The 16,396-nt window shown below is 44.5% G+C and overlaps 1 protein-coding gene across 1 annotated transcript in view; it reads right to left on the reverse strand.

Annotated features, from left to right (window-relative positions):
* Positions 1 to 5,687: 5,687 nt before the first annotated feature.
* The window catches only part of QARS1 (glutaminyl-tRNA synthetase 1), a 40,260-nt gene continuing 29,551 nt past the window's right edge, over positions 5,688 to 16,396 (reverse strand). The window contains exons 18-24 of the mRNA XM_081968849.1: positions 13,994 to 14,140; positions 13,739 to 13,843; positions 10,376 to 10,468; positions 8,779 to 8,906; positions 8,160 to 8,226; positions 7,433 to 7,558; positions 5,688 to 6,249 (exon numbers count right to left, since the gene is read on the reverse strand). Coding sequence (XP_081824975.1) covers positions 6,199 to 6,249; positions 7,433 to 7,558; positions 8,160 to 8,226; positions 8,779 to 8,906; positions 10,376 to 10,468; positions 13,739 to 13,843; positions 13,994 to 14,140 — 717 coding nt within the window. The 3' untranslated portion in view covers positions 5,688 to 6,198. The remainder of the gene's footprint in view (positions 6,250 to 7,432; positions 7,559 to 8,159; positions 8,227 to 8,778; positions 8,907 to 10,375; positions 10,469 to 13,738; positions 13,844 to 13,993; positions 14,141 to 16,396) is intronic.

Below are 16,396 nucleotides of genomic sequence, written 5' to 3' on the forward strand. Positions count from 1 at the left end.
CTGGAGTTAAGTTCTAACACCTCTACTAAAGGCTCATATGTTTTATCTGTGTCATACTCAATATTTCGAATATTTCTATTGATTTGCCATCCAAGAAAAGCTCCACATTTGTAATCTATGAGCAAGATACTATATGCATATTAATATTGGTAATGTAATTGCAGAGCAGAGTGATGCCTTTAAGATGAATTACAATTTGGGAGTGAAGGAAATAGTAAGGAATTAAAGCCTGCTGTTTCCTCTCTGGCAAATTACCTTCCAATCAGCAATTTTCACTGAAGTTGTGTCTGTTCTGAAGCATTATACTGAAGGTAATGGATTTCAGCAGCACTAAGAAAATAATCTACAGGAGTTCAAAGAGAAGTTCTGTTTAGGAAAATTTACACAGTCAAAAGTTCTTATCCCCCCCCCCCTTTATAGTGCTAAAATCTGATAACTCAAAGATTTGTGGTTGTTTCAGACATAATTGATGTGATACCTTCGTTGTGATTATAATGTGGGAACCTACATTTACAGAGGTAACCATCAGGCCTATCCCCATTTATCAAAAAAAAAGTAAGCCAGAATAAATGGACATCATTGATGGGATAAAACTCACTGGGAGTAGAGAGGGAGCAAAAACTTTCTAGTAGGCAAAAAATGAACAGCCTTGTCAAAAGATTTAGAAATATAGTTCTCATGTTTGAGAAACATTCCATTAGGTAATTACTAATTGGAGCAACATATATAGAGGCATCTGTAGAAGGGCTATCTCACTAGGCCACATTGTAACTGACTCAGAAATGAAAGGATACCTGTACCAAAAAAGGAAAACTTTATTTTACAGTCTTTGGGGAGCCTTTATAATGCTACATTTCTCCTAAGTGAATGTTTAACACAACCTGTCCTCAGGCTCAACAGAATATATCAATTAATAGGTTAAAAGAGTGCGTGTTCAGCTTTATTTACATACAATTTAAAATGTTCCTCCCTTTTCCCAATATTATTAGCAATTACAGGAAGCCTGGTTGCTCATTTGAAATGCATGCTAATTAAAAAAAACATCCAGATGTAGGATGCAGCTCATGTTAAATACAAAATACAATTTACAAAACATCTGGAAAGTGGGTAGGTAGGATTACAGTCTTGCCATAGTACCATTTCTAATTGCCTTAATATGGGAATGGGGAAATTTGCAAGGTAGCAAAATAAATTCTACATCACAAAGGAGAAATTAGCACAGAATTTCTAAGCATTTCTTCTCCCTTTTTTCTTGCAGAGAAAAACTTCCCCCTCAGCAAACTTACCTCAGGGAATCTCCCATGTGAGCCTAATTGAGCCATTTGTGCTATTAAATTGTAACATTTTTTTAATCTCAGAAATTTGGGCAGCAGTAAGGGCATTGTAGAGAGCTTTGAACCAACTGTAGAAAACCAAATCATTAGTAATCCCCAAAAGACTCAAGCTGTCAAATGCAGGAACGCAACCTTATTAAGAAGTACATATATTCCATATCCCAAAAGCTGCAGTTCAGATACATAATTCCACTGCAGCTGTCTTTCTAGAAACATCTTCCTTAAGCAAAATCCAGTGATTGACCACAGAAAAGACATCTGATACCAGCACTGAGAAATTAATAAGCCTAAGCAAAGGTTGGCCTTTCCATTTAAAAACAAAAATTGTTTAGCCAGAGAATGCAAACTCCCTTTTTTGGGGGGATTAATTTATTAGCCTATTGGGCAGAACATTAAAGGGAGATGGATAATAAGGTATTTTGGAGGGATGGCATATACTCAAAATTACTTTTCATGCATGCTGCCTTCTACATTCAGCTCTTTCCCCGACTTTGCTATGAATATCCTATCAGTGCTGTTAGAAGACACAATAAAGAATTTGCATACTGCAGATTCTACTCTTAAAGACAAAGTGGTAAAAAAGAAGAGTAGGTACCTGCTCTGCAGCACACATTCAAAAACTGTGGGAGAAGATGATGCTGGCACAGGCTGATATCTCTGGCAGGAATTGTTTCAGTATCCTGGCCCACCAGATTTCTTCAGGACAAAAGCGGAGGTATGCCAGCTATACATTTTGCCCCCTGGCAGCAGATGTTCATTGTATACAACAAGAGCATTCCTGCTAGTGAGGAAAACCCCTTCAAGGAAGGGGTCCCTCGTCTCTTGCCCCCAAGAGACCAGCCTAGCTAAAGGCAATACCAGGCTGCTTTAAAATCCCCATGTGCTCGCTAACAACCTCCCACTTCACAGCACCAACAACTGCTCCTTAAGGTGGCCCATGATGCCATCCTTAACAGGTGATGCTTCACAGGTCGCACCACTCAAAGACTCTGCTTCAGTCCTCTGCCCACAGCACCACCGGAGCCTGAGTGAGATTTTGCGAGAGATGCGGAGTCTACTTTGGCTAGTAGCTTCGGTGGTGCCAAGACAGCCCGGCCCTTTCAGCCCGCTGGCTAAGCAACCCTGTCCAGTCCACCTTAAATAGGGCCCAGAGTTACTAACTTTCCGTCTAGACTTTGGTGTTTGTACACAGCAGAAAATGTGCAAGGCGTTAAAGGTGCAGTGACCCGGGCTGGAGCATTCCTGGGAGAAGAGGAGGAGGGCGGGCGAGAGGAGCGCGAACGAGCAAAAGAACCAGTTCAACTCTGGGCCCCGCCGCTTCGCGAAAGGGTAAAGGTTAGCGGCGGAAGGACAGGTCCTGGCGGCGATCCAGCTTGGGAGAACAGCCGCTGAAGACGTGCAGATGAGCCGCCGGGTGTTGTCGCTCATTTCCCTTACCGCTTCCACCCTTCTCTGTCGGAGAAAAAAGGTCACTCCGCGTTTCTCCCAGGGGGAGCCGCGCCACCTGATCGCTTCTGCGTGCATACACAAAAGGAAGCAGCAAGGAGAGCGAAATTTGGGGCACTCGCGCATCGATTATGCCTGTCTGAGGCATTCCTACGAGTAGGATCTAGGCCTACTATTGTTGCTTGTGCATTTGATCGCTGGTTAGAGGTGCTTTTGTTTCGTCCACACGACTTACACCGCCGCCTTCCTTACTTCCCACCGTCCTCGTTTCATTAGCTTGGGCAGGTTTCCCGATCTGCTTGGCCCCTTGGGGGATCCTTGGCTTTGTTTATAAGATGTACACACACCGCAGCAGTCGTCTTTTTGTCTCTCGGTAGTAGCTATGGTATATGAGAAGTCCCCTCCCCCCCATATTTTTTTACACTAGAGGAAACGGCCAGGTTTGTCGGTTGTGGGTTTGTTTGTTTTTTAACAACTTATTTAACAACTTAGTGTTAATACCACTTTATAATGCCTTGATAAGGCCACACTTGGAATACTGCATTCAGTTCTGGTCGCCACAATGTAAAAAAGATGTGGAGACTCTAGAAAGAGTGCAGAGAAGAGCAACAAAGATGATTAGGGGACTGGAGACTAAAACAGAACGGTTGCAGGAACTGGGTATGTCTAGCTTAAGAGAAAGAAGGACTAGGGGAGACATGATAGCAGTGTTCCAATATCTCAGGGGTTGCCACAAAGAAGAGGGAGTCAAACTATTCTCCAAGGCACCTGAGGGTAGAACAAGAAGCAATGGGTGGAAACTAATCAAGGAGAGAAGCAACTTAGAACTGAGGAGAAACTTCCTGACAGTTAGAACAATTAATCAGTGAACAGCTTGCCACCAGAAGTTGTGAATGCCCCAACACTGGAAGTCTTTAAGAAGATGCTGGATAGCCATCTGTCTGAAACAGTATAGGGTTTCCTGCCTAGGCAGGGGGTTGGACTAGAAGACCTCCAAGGTCCCTTCCAACTCTACTATTGTATTGTATTGTATTTTATTGAGGTAACGAACAGGCAGCATTGTCAATGATCTTTTGTTAAGAGCCAGGAAGAGCGGGGTGCAATTGCTCTGGTCCTCCCAGATGCTTTGATGGTTTCATCACTGATTGGGGTATCCTTTTGATTTGGCTGTAGGGCAGGGGCTGACCTGAAACCGTCAGAGCCATTTGGACCTGTTTTCCACAGAAAACATTGGGAGCCACTGTTCTCACGCCTGTTTCCCCAGTGCCCACAAAGCTAGCCTATGTATTTGAATTAAAGGTTCTGTTTTCTTCTGAAACTTTCCTTGGATTTATCCATGGTTGGCTCGCTGGGGGTCGAAAATAAATTGCGTGATGGCGGGTGTCGCACATTGGCGGTTCTGACACATATTTTGAGCAACAGGGAGCCGCAGCAGAAGGATGAAAGGTTGTTGACACTGTAAGGGTATAGAGGTGGGGTGGACAAGTACTGTTGTGGTAGTTCTCCTTTCTGGGCAGATGGTTCAGATCAATGTTTACAGGAGGGGAGAGGTCCAACTGAGAACCCCTGGGGGGGTGTCTGATAGCATCACTCCTCTTTAATGTCTATTTGAGGCCATGAGGCTATTGGGAAGGCTATCCATTAGTTTGGGGATAGGTATCAGTAAGCTGATAATACAGGTAGATCTTGAATTATGACAATTGAGCTCAAAATCAAGAGTTAAGTGAGCCATGCCCCATTTTATGATCCTTTCCCACTGTTGTTAAGCAAATCTCTAGTTATTAACCGGATCATGTAGTTGTTAAGTGAATCTGACTCTTCCCCACATACCCCCATTGACTCTGCTTCCCAGAAGCTCCCAAGGAAGGTTCCAAATGACAATCCTGGGAGCTCAGGACATTGCAACCATTGTAAATTCATGTCGGTTGCCAAGCACCCAAAGTTTGATCATGTGACTCTGAGGATGCCGCAACAATCCTAAATGTGAACTACAGAAATTCTGACTTATTGGAATCCCTTCATTGTATCAAGTGCTCTTTTGGGGGGGCATAACATTGTAGTCGCACAAGAGATGTCAATTTAATTAGAAGAACAGATACTGGTAGAACTGAGGAGAAACTTCCTGACAATTAGAACAATCAATCAGTGGAACAGCTTGCCTCCAGAAGTTGTGAATGCCCCAACACTGGAAGTCTTTAAGAAGATGTTGGATAACCATTTGTCTGAAACCGTATAGGGTTTCCTGCCTAGGCAGGGGGTTGGACTAGAAGACCTCCAAGGTCCCTTCCAACTCTGCTATTGTATTGTATTGTATAGTCCTTATGACTACAACTGAGCTCAAAATTTCTGTTGTTAACTAAGTTAAGTTTGCCCTATTTTACGATCTTGCCTCAGTTGTTAAGTTGGTAACCCGGTTTTAAGTGAATTTGGCTTCCCTAGAAGGAGAAGCAACCTAGAACTAAGGATAAATTTCCTGACAGAACAATTAATCAGTGGAACAAGTTGCCTCCAGAAGTTGTGGGTGTTCCAACACTGAAAGCTTTTAAGAAGAGTTTGGACAACCATTTATCTGAAATGGTATAGGGTTCCTGCCTGAGCAGGGGGTTGGACTAGAGGATCTCCAAGGTCCCCTTCAACTCTGTTATTCTGTTCTTTTCTTTTCTATTCTATATTAAAAACTTTAAGAAGACATTGAAGAAAGAAATGGATGAATGGGTGCTGTTGTCCATTGCTGTTTCTAAAGATCCTTTTAAAATGTGGAATTTCCCCTCTACATTTTAATGATATAATTTCCAACATTGCCAGTTTCTAATTCTTGAATTTAAGTAGTTGGTCCTGTATGGTGAGAAAGTGGACAGAGAGAGAAGATAAAGAGTATCGAAAGAAAGAGAATAATATATCACATCATACTATATGAGAACTATTTTTAATAAAAACATGTAAAAATAGATTATTAGAAAATGTGAGAATGGGCTTAATCAAACTCAGTGTTAAAACTGGCTGGCGGCTTTGCAAGAGGTGAATGGTTTCCTCCTTACCTGAAGGTAAGAACAAACTCCTTTTTGCCAGACCCCTGTATAGTATAAATGCTCTTTTTTATATATTTCTGCCATGGGAAAGTTGAACATGCAAAGGAGAACTTCAAAGGCTGTCGGAATGATCTTGACTGCGATCCCATTGCACCCACAATCTCCCATCCCATCATCATCAACACAGAATTTCTCCAAGCTCATTTTTATTATGATGATTATTGGTGCAATCGATTGTGTATTCAGGGTGTGCATTAAGGCAACAGTAGCATCATAGTAGAAAAATTGGCCTTGGGCTGTATGCCGCCCCCACTCTCCCTCCAGAGAAAGAGGGAGAAATGACATCCAAGCAATTTTGTCTATGTTGAGAAATTGTTAGGGAAACGCCATCATGCTTTCCCTGGATCCTCTTTCAAAGTCACTGTCCGATTGAACACCAGCTGTAGAAGAAACAAGAAGCCATCAGTATCCTCTCCTCCATCTTCATGTCCATTTTAGAGAATGACCCTTCGTTTCTGTTCCTAAAACTTTGTAAATGGGGGGGGGGGGTCAGCAACCTACAGCCCATGGGCCAAAATTGGCCTATAATCCATATCAATCTGCCCTGTGGTCCCAAAAAGAAATGTACTGTAATAACCTGGCCCACAAGAATGAGGGAGAGATGGCTTCACTGGCTGCCTCAGTGTGGGTGGAACAAGAGCTCTGCCTGGTACTGGTGGGAGCGAGCCATTAGGCCCAGGCAAAAATGATAGTGGCAGCACAGTTTAAAACTGTAGAAATGATAGTAGATTTTAGGAGCAGCCCTCCTGCACTACCACCACTCACAATACTAGACAACACAGTAGCAACAGTAGAGACCTTCAAGTTTCTAGGTTCTGTCATATCTCAAGACTTAAAATGGACACCTAACATTAAAAACGTCATCAAAAAAGCACAACAAAGAATGTTCTTCCTGTGCCAACTCAGAAAGCTCAGGCTGCTCAAGGGGCTGCTGATTCTGTTCTACAGAGGAATTATTGAGTCTGACATCATCTGCACCTCTATAACTGTCTGGTTTGGTTCTGCAACCAATCAAGACAGACACAGACTTCAGAGGATAATCAGAACTGCAGAAAAAACAATTGCTACCAATCTGCCTTCCTTTGAGGACCTGTATATTGCACAAGCCACAAAGAGGGGTGTGAAAATATCTACAGACCCCATGCATCCTGGACGTAAACAGTTTAAACTTCTACCCTCAAAATGATGCTACAGGGCACTGCCCTGCCCTGTGTCTAGTTGTTCTAACTAGACAGAAAGACAGTCCCCCCCATGCCATCACTTTGCTAAACAACTAATTCCCACAACATTGTCAAACTATCTAAAAAGTCAGTATTACCATCATTATTCTCATCTTCTCTATTACCTATCTCCTTATGTTCTTAGGACTATAACTGTTGCTTTTCACTATTGTATGCACACTGAGAGCTTACGCATCGGAAAGAAATTCCTTGTGTGTCTAATCACCCTTGGCCAATAAAGAATTCCAGTTCTAATTCTGGTTCTAGTTTCTGGCTTCTACACAGCCAGAAGTTGCTTTATCAGAAAAGTCTCCTCCAGCTCTTGCAACTTTGTGGAACCTACCTTTGCATTTGTGCTGTCAGGATCTAGTGAAAAGTACCCTAGCCGCTCAAATTGGAATTTGGTGAACGGCTTGGCTCCATATACAGATCGATCCACCAGAGCCTCTTCAATCACATGAAGGGAGTCCTGGAGTGGAAGGAAAAAGGAAGACAACGCTGAAGTTAAAATAACTTCTTTTTCTTCACTGGCAGATTTGCTTAATGCTCCTCATCCCAACAAGTTAAAATCCCCAACTTCTTCAAAGCCTTAACTCTTCATATCAAGATTCTGGCATGTCTTCACTAGTATTGGTGTGTCTGACTTCTCAAGAAATACACTTTAAATTAAAGACGGGCGTAGGAGCAATCAGACTCATTTTGATTAGCACACTCCAATTCATAAATATTTCCAAACTCTACGGTATATTCCTAGAATGGTTGCTGGCACTCAGTAAGATTCGAATTGAATTTTTCTTCTCTTCTGATTGGAGCCTGCATTCTTTGGAATTTTCTTGAGTGTTATTTTTTTAAAATCAACTCTTTTCGTCTCTACTTTTATACTTGAATCTCCTTTATTACAAACATAGACTCCCTTGTTTTTCAATTGTTGCAATGTTTACAAACAATGTTTGACAAAAATCATACTTCCTTACTATCTTCTTCACACTGAGGAAAAGCAATCTAGCTTTAATTTAAGTCTGCCCATTCTAGCCCTAGGTGTTAACAATTGTTCTTGGCCCAGAACTCACAGGATTGATGTCACTCAGGAACCCTCCTGGCACTTCTGTGGAGTCTTCTGGATTCTTATGCAGGAACCTGTCAGTCAAAAAGTTAGATCACTATTAGTATGGAATTAGGAAAAGAGAGCCAATTTAATGGTGAAGGCATTAGGCTAGAAACCAAGATGCAGTGAGTTCGCTTTAGCCATGAAAGCCAACGGGGTGACTTTGGGCTAGTCACTCTTTCTCAGTCCAACCCATCTCACAGGGTGGTGGTTGTGGAGAAAATAGGAGGAGGAATGTGTGTTGGATATGTTCACCCATCTTATTTGTAAAAATAATAAAGGCAATATACAAATAAATAAAAATAAAACTATTTTTTTTAAAAAAGAAGAGACTTCTAAGCGACTACTACTTGCATGTGACAATCCTAAGCTTCTGGAGAACAACTGGGAAATATATGTAGTTAATTTGGGAAAGAGAAAGACCCAAATTCAGACAGAAAAGTTGGCTGCTGTGTCATTAGAATCTTCAAGGGCAAAATTCAGATAGACTTTGCACACCATAAGGAAGAGGCTAACATGATGCCCCCCCCCCCCCACACACACACAATAAGAACAATTTAACAATCCTCTACTGTAATACTCACAGTTGCTCATACTGGCGAACCTCACACACAAGAGGATCTGACACCCAGTGGATAAAGGCCTTGGGCTTCTCTGCAGCTTCTGACTTCGTGCAAGTCACTTCTACCTCTTTGACCTGTCCACTGGTATCCTGGGCATAAACATGGAAGTTGCGATATTCTTATTTTCATCTGGGGCTTCACAATCTCTCTCTTCCCCTATGCCAGGTGTGTGTATGTGTGTGGGAGAAACAATGTCCCTTTTATGACTTGTGGACTTCAACTCCCAGAATTCCCTGGCTCAGGAATTCTGGGAGTTGAAGTCCACAAGTCAAGAAGGGGTCATCATTCCCTACCTCTGCCCTATGCTTTTGCTACATTCAGCTCTGCCTGTTTTTACTCTGATGCAGAAGTTACATTTCTTGACTTTATTCAGCCATTTATGTATCGTTCGGCGTTCTCCTTGTTACCAGCCTAAGGCCTGAATTCACATTTATGACTTGTCACGTGACCAACCTGATTTGATAAGCTTTTTTGTGGCAGTCATTACACCTATCACCATGGTTGTTAACTTGTGGTCATTAAGTGAACACCAAGGTCGTTAAGCGAATTAATTATTCATTATGAGGTGTTTTGCCAAAAACTGGAAGTAAATGCTGGTTTTCAGCAAAAACATTGTAAATTGGGATCATGTAATAGCAGGACGTTGCGAATGGCGGTAAATGCAGGCTGGTTATTCAGCAGCTAAAATGTAGTCATATGACCATGAGGGTGGGGATGGGGAAAAGGTCATAATTACCTTTGGGAGAGGGGAGGTCTATCATTACTTTGAACAGTCATTAAACGATTGGTCATAAGTCAAGAATTACCTGTAAAAAGCATCTAAGCATCCAGAAACCCATACATTAGGCCAGTGTTTTTCAACCTTGGCAACTTGAAGATGTCTGGACTTCAACTCCCAGAATTCCCCAGCGAGCGAATGCTGGCTGGGGAATTCTTGGAGTTGAAGTCCAGACATCTTCAAGTTGCCAAGGTTGAAAAACACTGCATTAGGCAACCAGGATTAGTTTATGTCATTCACATGGATATAAGCTGCAGTGGGGCAGTGGTTAGAGTGCAGTACTGCAGGCTACTTCTGCTGATCACTGGCTGCCAGCAGTTTGGCAGTTCAAATCTCACCAGGCTCCAGGTTGACTCATCCTTCCATCCTTCCAAAGTGGGTAAAATGAGGACCCAGATTGTTGGGGGCAATAGGCTGACTCTATAAACCACTTAGAGAGGGCTGTAAAAGCACTGTGAAGTCTAATAATTAGACTGTGAAGTCTAATAATTCTTGACTTATGACCAATCGTTTAATGACTGTTCAAAGTAATGATAGACTCCCTTCCCCAAAGGTAATTATGACCTTTTCCCCATCCCCACCCTCATGGTCACATGACTACATTTTAGCTGCTCAATAACCAGCCTGCATTTACCGCCATAAGTCTGAGCGCTATTGCTGTTGCTATATGCACCCTCTGATCCATTAATGGCCTTCAGGTCAGGAAAAACTGACCACTCTGTCCTAGTCTTCAGAAATGGGGCTGGTGGTCTTTTAGAAGATGCTGTGACCTCTACTCACCTTAATGATATTCTGAACAGCAATGACGTAGCCAGTGTGCCTCAAACCCACTGGCTGACCCAGTGCTAACCGCTTGTAGCCTTTATCAGGAACCTGTCAGAGAGAAAATATGAACATCAACAGGGATCAAATGAAGATGCCTGGGCCAGAGGAAAGCCTCCCAGTTCACTTCAATTACTCAGGGGAGAGCGGATGGTTTAACCATGTGATGGCGAACTTTTTCGGCACCGAGTGCCCAAACCAGAACGCACATTCCGGAGTGCCGGAAACTCAAAGACCAGCTAGCTGGTGCGTATGCATATGCCGACCACCTGTTCTTTGCGCATGTGCCAGCTGGTCTTGGGGTTTCTGGGGCTCCGGCACATGCAAAGATCAGCTGGCCAGTGCACATGCGCATGGTGGAAACCAGAAGAGCAGCAGGCGATGGCACACGTGCCCACAGATAGGGCTCTGCGTGCCACCTCTGGCAAACGTGCCGTAGGTTCGCCATCACTGGTTTAACCAGTTCAACCACCAGCTGTGGTTATTTCTGATAGCAACTGACGGAAGTGAATACGGTTAATATGATGGCAGAATACCTGGATGTTCCCTTAGCATGATTAAGAATTTATACAAGTCTGTATACTCCAGCTAATACAGCATGCAGTTGTCTCCAGTTTCAAAGGTAGACAGGTGCATTGATATCGTGGGTTTTTTTTTCTTTTTGAACGGAAGTTAGAAAGAAGGGGGGGGGGGAGAGACTTCCAGAGAAAGAAGCCTAAAAGGGAAGGGAGTGAGAAATGGGGGAGGCATCTTTTTAAATATGTTCTTATACTAAAGTCACATTTAAAAGTGCCAAGCCACTTTTAAAATAAGAGGCTGCAAGACCCCAATTTATTCTGCAGCTCATTAACAGTGTGGCATAAGGGCCTCAACAGAGTTGTGTTTGATCTCGGGGGGGGGGGGGAAGGGGGCGGTGAGTGGGTCGGGGGGGGGGAATGTGGCCAGGGTGGGCATGGCCAGCTTAATGTAACGTGTGTCGGGGGTGCTTATGGTGGTCTGAGCACTCTGCCAGCGAAAACAGGCTCCCGATCTCCATTTTCAGCTGGCCGCTCCCGATCTCCATTTTTAGCTGGCCCCTCCCGAGCTCCATTTTCGCTGGCAGAGGCACTGTGGGTTGGTAATTCGCTGTTTACAGGAAGCCCCAGGAGCCAGATCTAAGCACTCTTGAGTTTGAAACATCTAGTCTAGAATGACTTTGGTAAAAGAAAACCCAAAGAAGCTACAGTATATTCAGCAAGCTTTTTTTGTTGTGTTTATATGCATAACTATATATGCATATATATATGCACATATAAATATTGTGGCTTTTTTTGTTGTGGTTATATGCTGTTCTGACCCCCTCTCCACACCTGTGAATAAACCAGAACACAGGCTTGGCTGTTTACCACTGTTTAATCACTGAGATGATCAGTGATCCTTTGGCTGAGGGCCCAGACAACTCACATTCAAGAAAACAACCCAGATAATTCGAATGAAGCACCGCAGATAGTCCCAATGAGCAGACACGGCTAGAATACACAGATTTTCTTAACTACTAATTCAAACAGTTGTTTCCTGCAAATGTCCCCTCCTAACACCTCACCTATAAGCTCTCTTGGGAGGGGCCAATCCACAACCACCTGTGCTTAATCATCTTCTGTGAGTCTGCCTACGAAGTTCCGTTTCTCAGCCCTTCTCAATCTAGCATCAGGGACAAACTGCCTTTGATCCTCCCCACTGCTCCATGCCTCAGGCACCTCCTGGGTGCCAACCAGCCTCTCTGGTCCCTGCTCTGAATCTGAACCCTGCACAGGGTCCTCCATATCGTCCAGGGCAGACTCGTATGGTTCCTCGCTATCCGAGTCCATCAGCAGCTCAAACGGATCCTGCTGGACCACAACATATGCATACCTCTCACTAAAAGGCAAATAAATAAATAAATAGTGAGAATAAGTTGAGTCAGAGCCTCAACAAAAGTGATTTCCCAGGAGACTTAAAAGCAGCTAGGAGAACCATCTGTTGAAGATGCTCTAGATCTAAACTCTTGCGTCAAGCAGGAAGCGGTCCAACAAGGCTTCTTAGAACTCTTTGATTCTGTCATTCAAATAATAACCTTGCTGTTCTGGCATCATAAACACAATCATGAGTCTCTTTCAAATATCTGAAAATGGAAACCCGCCGGGGCCAGAACCAAAGTACACTGCAAATCGTAAGAGCCAACATTTCATCAAGGAGAAATGAATTAATCCGCAGTGCGGGCATGGCTCTTATCCAGGTACTGCACAAACTACATGCAATATCAGGCAAGAAACAACAAAGGGGATGGCAAACAACTGATAAATGGCTTTTTAGACCTTCTTCAGAATACAGAAGAGACTATGTGTGCTAGTACTGTCCCCCTGCATTCTCCAAGCATCCCCCTCCTTACACACCATTTCGGTCTTTGAAATCAGAATGAAATTCTACTCATGCTCCTCACATAAAACTGTGTCTGTGGTTATGTGGGAAGCACTGCTTTTATTCAGCCGAAGGCCAGTTGAAATTCCTCTGCTGCTTAAACAGGGCAAGGTTTGTAAAATGAAAGCACACAGATGAGGGCATTTAAGTAGAGCCGTCTCTCCTTTGAGACCTTAGGACAGTGGTAGCTAACCTTTATGTCACTGCGTGCCAACCTGCGTGCCAGAAATGGCATGCAGAACCATCCCATCTGGAACGCGCAGCCTTGCTGGTCTTCGTGCGTGCCAAGAGCACCAAAACCTGGAAGAGCAGTGTTCCAGCGCACATGTGCACACTGGCACCCAAACGTCCGGTTTCCAGCATGGGTGCATGCCCGACGAACAGCTGGCTGTCGCGCATGCATGCGACGGAAACCCAGACTTTCGGGTACTGCCGTGTGCATGCGTGATGGCCAGCCGGCCGGTGTGCATACATGCACAGGGACATGGAAGAGGAGCCAGCGAGGCCACACATCCCAGGTGAAATGTCTCTATGTGCCACTTCTGGCACGCATGTCATAGGTTCACCAACACGGCCTTAGGAGCTCCAAGAATGCCTGCATGAAGAGGCTATGAATAAGCTGTGAATGATGACTATTTAAAATACACATTTTTTTTTAGCTTTCAGGTGGCATGTGAAGAGCCATTCTTAAAACAGGAGTGGATAAGATACGGACTTGGGCAGGACCAAAGTAAGCCACTGATCAAATCCAGCTTCTAGCCAAGTAATGGGTGCTGAGCTGGTGAACATGCCTTCCATTTTGCCGTAGCTCCCCGTTCCCAATTCTAAATTAAAAACAAACACCCTCTTCTTCCATAACTTGTCGTGTCTTTCTATTGGGCTCACCTCTCGGAAATCACTCTGCTCAATATAGAGGGTTGGCTGGAATGGGACTTCATGGAAGCCTCTGGTCTCGTCAGCAGGGAAATTGGGCACACGGATGATTACGTTCTAGCAGGAAGACAGAAGCACTCCAGTGGGTTCCATAGCCATGAAGGTTAAACCCCAGAACCCCCCACCCACCCAAGAGGCGAGCAGGACAGATGGTCCATCTTTTGTTTTGTCCATGCCGTCCCACCCCATCGGATCACTTTGACTTACTTTGTGTGGTGCTGGAAAATTAGTGATGGTCACCCGTAGTGGTTCCAGGACAGCCATGACACGAGGCGCCTGTTCGTTCAGCACTTCCCGTACACAAGCTTCCAGCATATGAGGCTCCGTGGTGCACTGGGCAACCGTTACACCCACCTGTTGGGAAGGCGGAGTCAGCCAAAGAAGCTTCAGGAGTGTTATGTTAGCTTCAGGAAATGTACCAACAAGCAGCTTGGAGGAGGTTTCCGGGAGCTACATTTGCAACATGTTCTTGTCATGTGTTACTGTGGCGTATCCCCCTTGCCCTTGCTTAAGGACAATTGGGAAGAGGACATTAGGATTGAAGCGGACAAGGAGAGATCCAGTGTTTCTCAGGCCAAGCAGAACTGTTTTTTAGAAATCTGTTGTGGCCCACCAGCAGCTAGCGGATCTGGTGGCAGATTCAGACAGTATGGAGGTTGGGGAGGAACATGGGCCAGTGCTGGAGTCTGGGGAAGGCTCTGATGAGGGCTCTGTGTCAGAGGCAGAGAGGGAGCCAGGGCCGTCTGACAGTTATCAGCTGCCTTCGGAGGCGGAGATCAGTGAGGCAGAAGAACAGCTGGAGCCTGTTCCTGATGTGTGCATGTGCAGAGCTGCCAGGAGAAAGGAACAGCTAAGGAACAAGGGCCAACTTGGGAGTAAAGGCACAGGTAGATGGTGAATGGCCCCTCCCATAGGGAATAAAGAGAAGCAAAAGGGGAGGGGAGTGTGCAGGAGACAATTTGTTCATTTAATTAGTGTGAAGTTTTGTTCGTGACTCTCAGAGACTCCTTGCCAAGTATATTCTTGTACAGCACCTCTCCAAGCCTGATCAGGTCTGTGGTTGTACATTCACCCTTGAAAGACTGTTTGCTGGGACTGGGACTTTGCTGGATGTGAAAGAGGGGAATTCACATTAGCTTAATAAATTGGGGCTTAGTCGGGACAAGGAGTCTGCTTCCTGATTTTGTGAAGCCTGGGTCAGAACAAAATCCAAAGCAGATGTTGTCCGATTTCAAGCTGGAAACAGCACGCCGAAATTCTCATTGTTTTAAAACAGTGAGAGAAAAAGGCCTAGGATTTAGTCATGGAAGCAGACATACAGTATCTCGAAACAACCTGATTTCCAAGCTCTTCAAGTGGGGAGAATTTGTAAGTAGATATGGCTTTTATTTTCTCTGCAATAAAGCAACTAATCTGTCCATATCATATCATATCATATCTGTTTGCTGGAAGTAAGTTCCCGAGTATGTGATTCAATGTCTGGAGAGTCAATATTTATGACTGGCAGAAGTGGAATAGAGAAAGAAAGAAAGAAAAAGTGCCCCTTGGGGTTGCTTAGTAACTTTCAACTGTATTAATCAGTTCCAACTTCTAAGGCAGGTGTTGTTGTTTTTCCTCTCTCTCTCTCCCTCCCTCCCTTTTTCTAGAATCACACTGCCTTGGACAATTGTTCCTAACCTAGTATCATTGGCTATGATGGCCATGGTTGAAGGAACAATATTCTAGAACAGTGAGGGCTAATCTTTTTGTTGTCAAATGCCGAAAGTTTGCGTGTGCATGCCCACACCCATAATGCAATGCACACACCCCATTTTGGGCCTAGCAGGCTTCCCTGAAGCCTCCTGGGACCAAAAACAGTGCCCCAGGGTGGGGGGGGACACACACACACTGCCCCTGCTTCGCTCTCCCGCCCATGCGTGTGCGACCCCCCCCCAGGACGCATGCGTGCGCATCTCCCGCATGCGTCCCACCTCCTGCACATGCATAGCAGAGACCCGAAAATCAGCTGGCTGGCAGGAAGGGGCGCAGTGGAGCTGAGCTGGGGTGACGGTTCGCATGCCTGCACTCTGAGTGCCACCTGTGGCACGCGTGCCATAGGTTCACCATCACGGTTCTAGAAGATCTGGCATGCACTAGTTGGAAAAGGCTGACTATAGAAAGAATTTGTTGAAGGTCATAAGCTGGGGATGTGGAGTCATAGTTTACAGAGGGCATGGACATCACTTCCCTCTTTTCTTCTCCAAGTAGGACACCCCGAAGTGGCACACAGTTCTATTATCAGAAGAAATTTCTCTTCAATTCAGATTGGCTACTTGAAGAAGATTCTAGAAATCAGACTACAGAATGCCCTCCCTGCCCCCCCCCCCCCGGTTCCAATGCCATCTACTTTTGTGACATCTAAAAGTAGGAACGTTTTCAATGCATCCTGCTGTTCACACTGTATCCCAGTACAACTGGGTCCCTAGAAGGCAATGAAAGAAGGGGCCTACAAAAGACAAATATGCTAAATACCATCACTGATGACGTAGTTGTGGGTCTTCAAGAACTCTGTTAGGGATCGATAATCCAGATTAAAATGATGCCCATTAATTAACACCACTCCTGCGCGAG

This window comes from Natrix helvetica (genome assembly GCF_964273705.1).
Source record: "Natrix helvetica genome assembly, chromosome: 1".
Lineage (NCBI taxonomy): Eukaryota > Metazoa > Chordata > Lepidosauria > Squamata > Natricidae > Natrix > Natrix helvetica.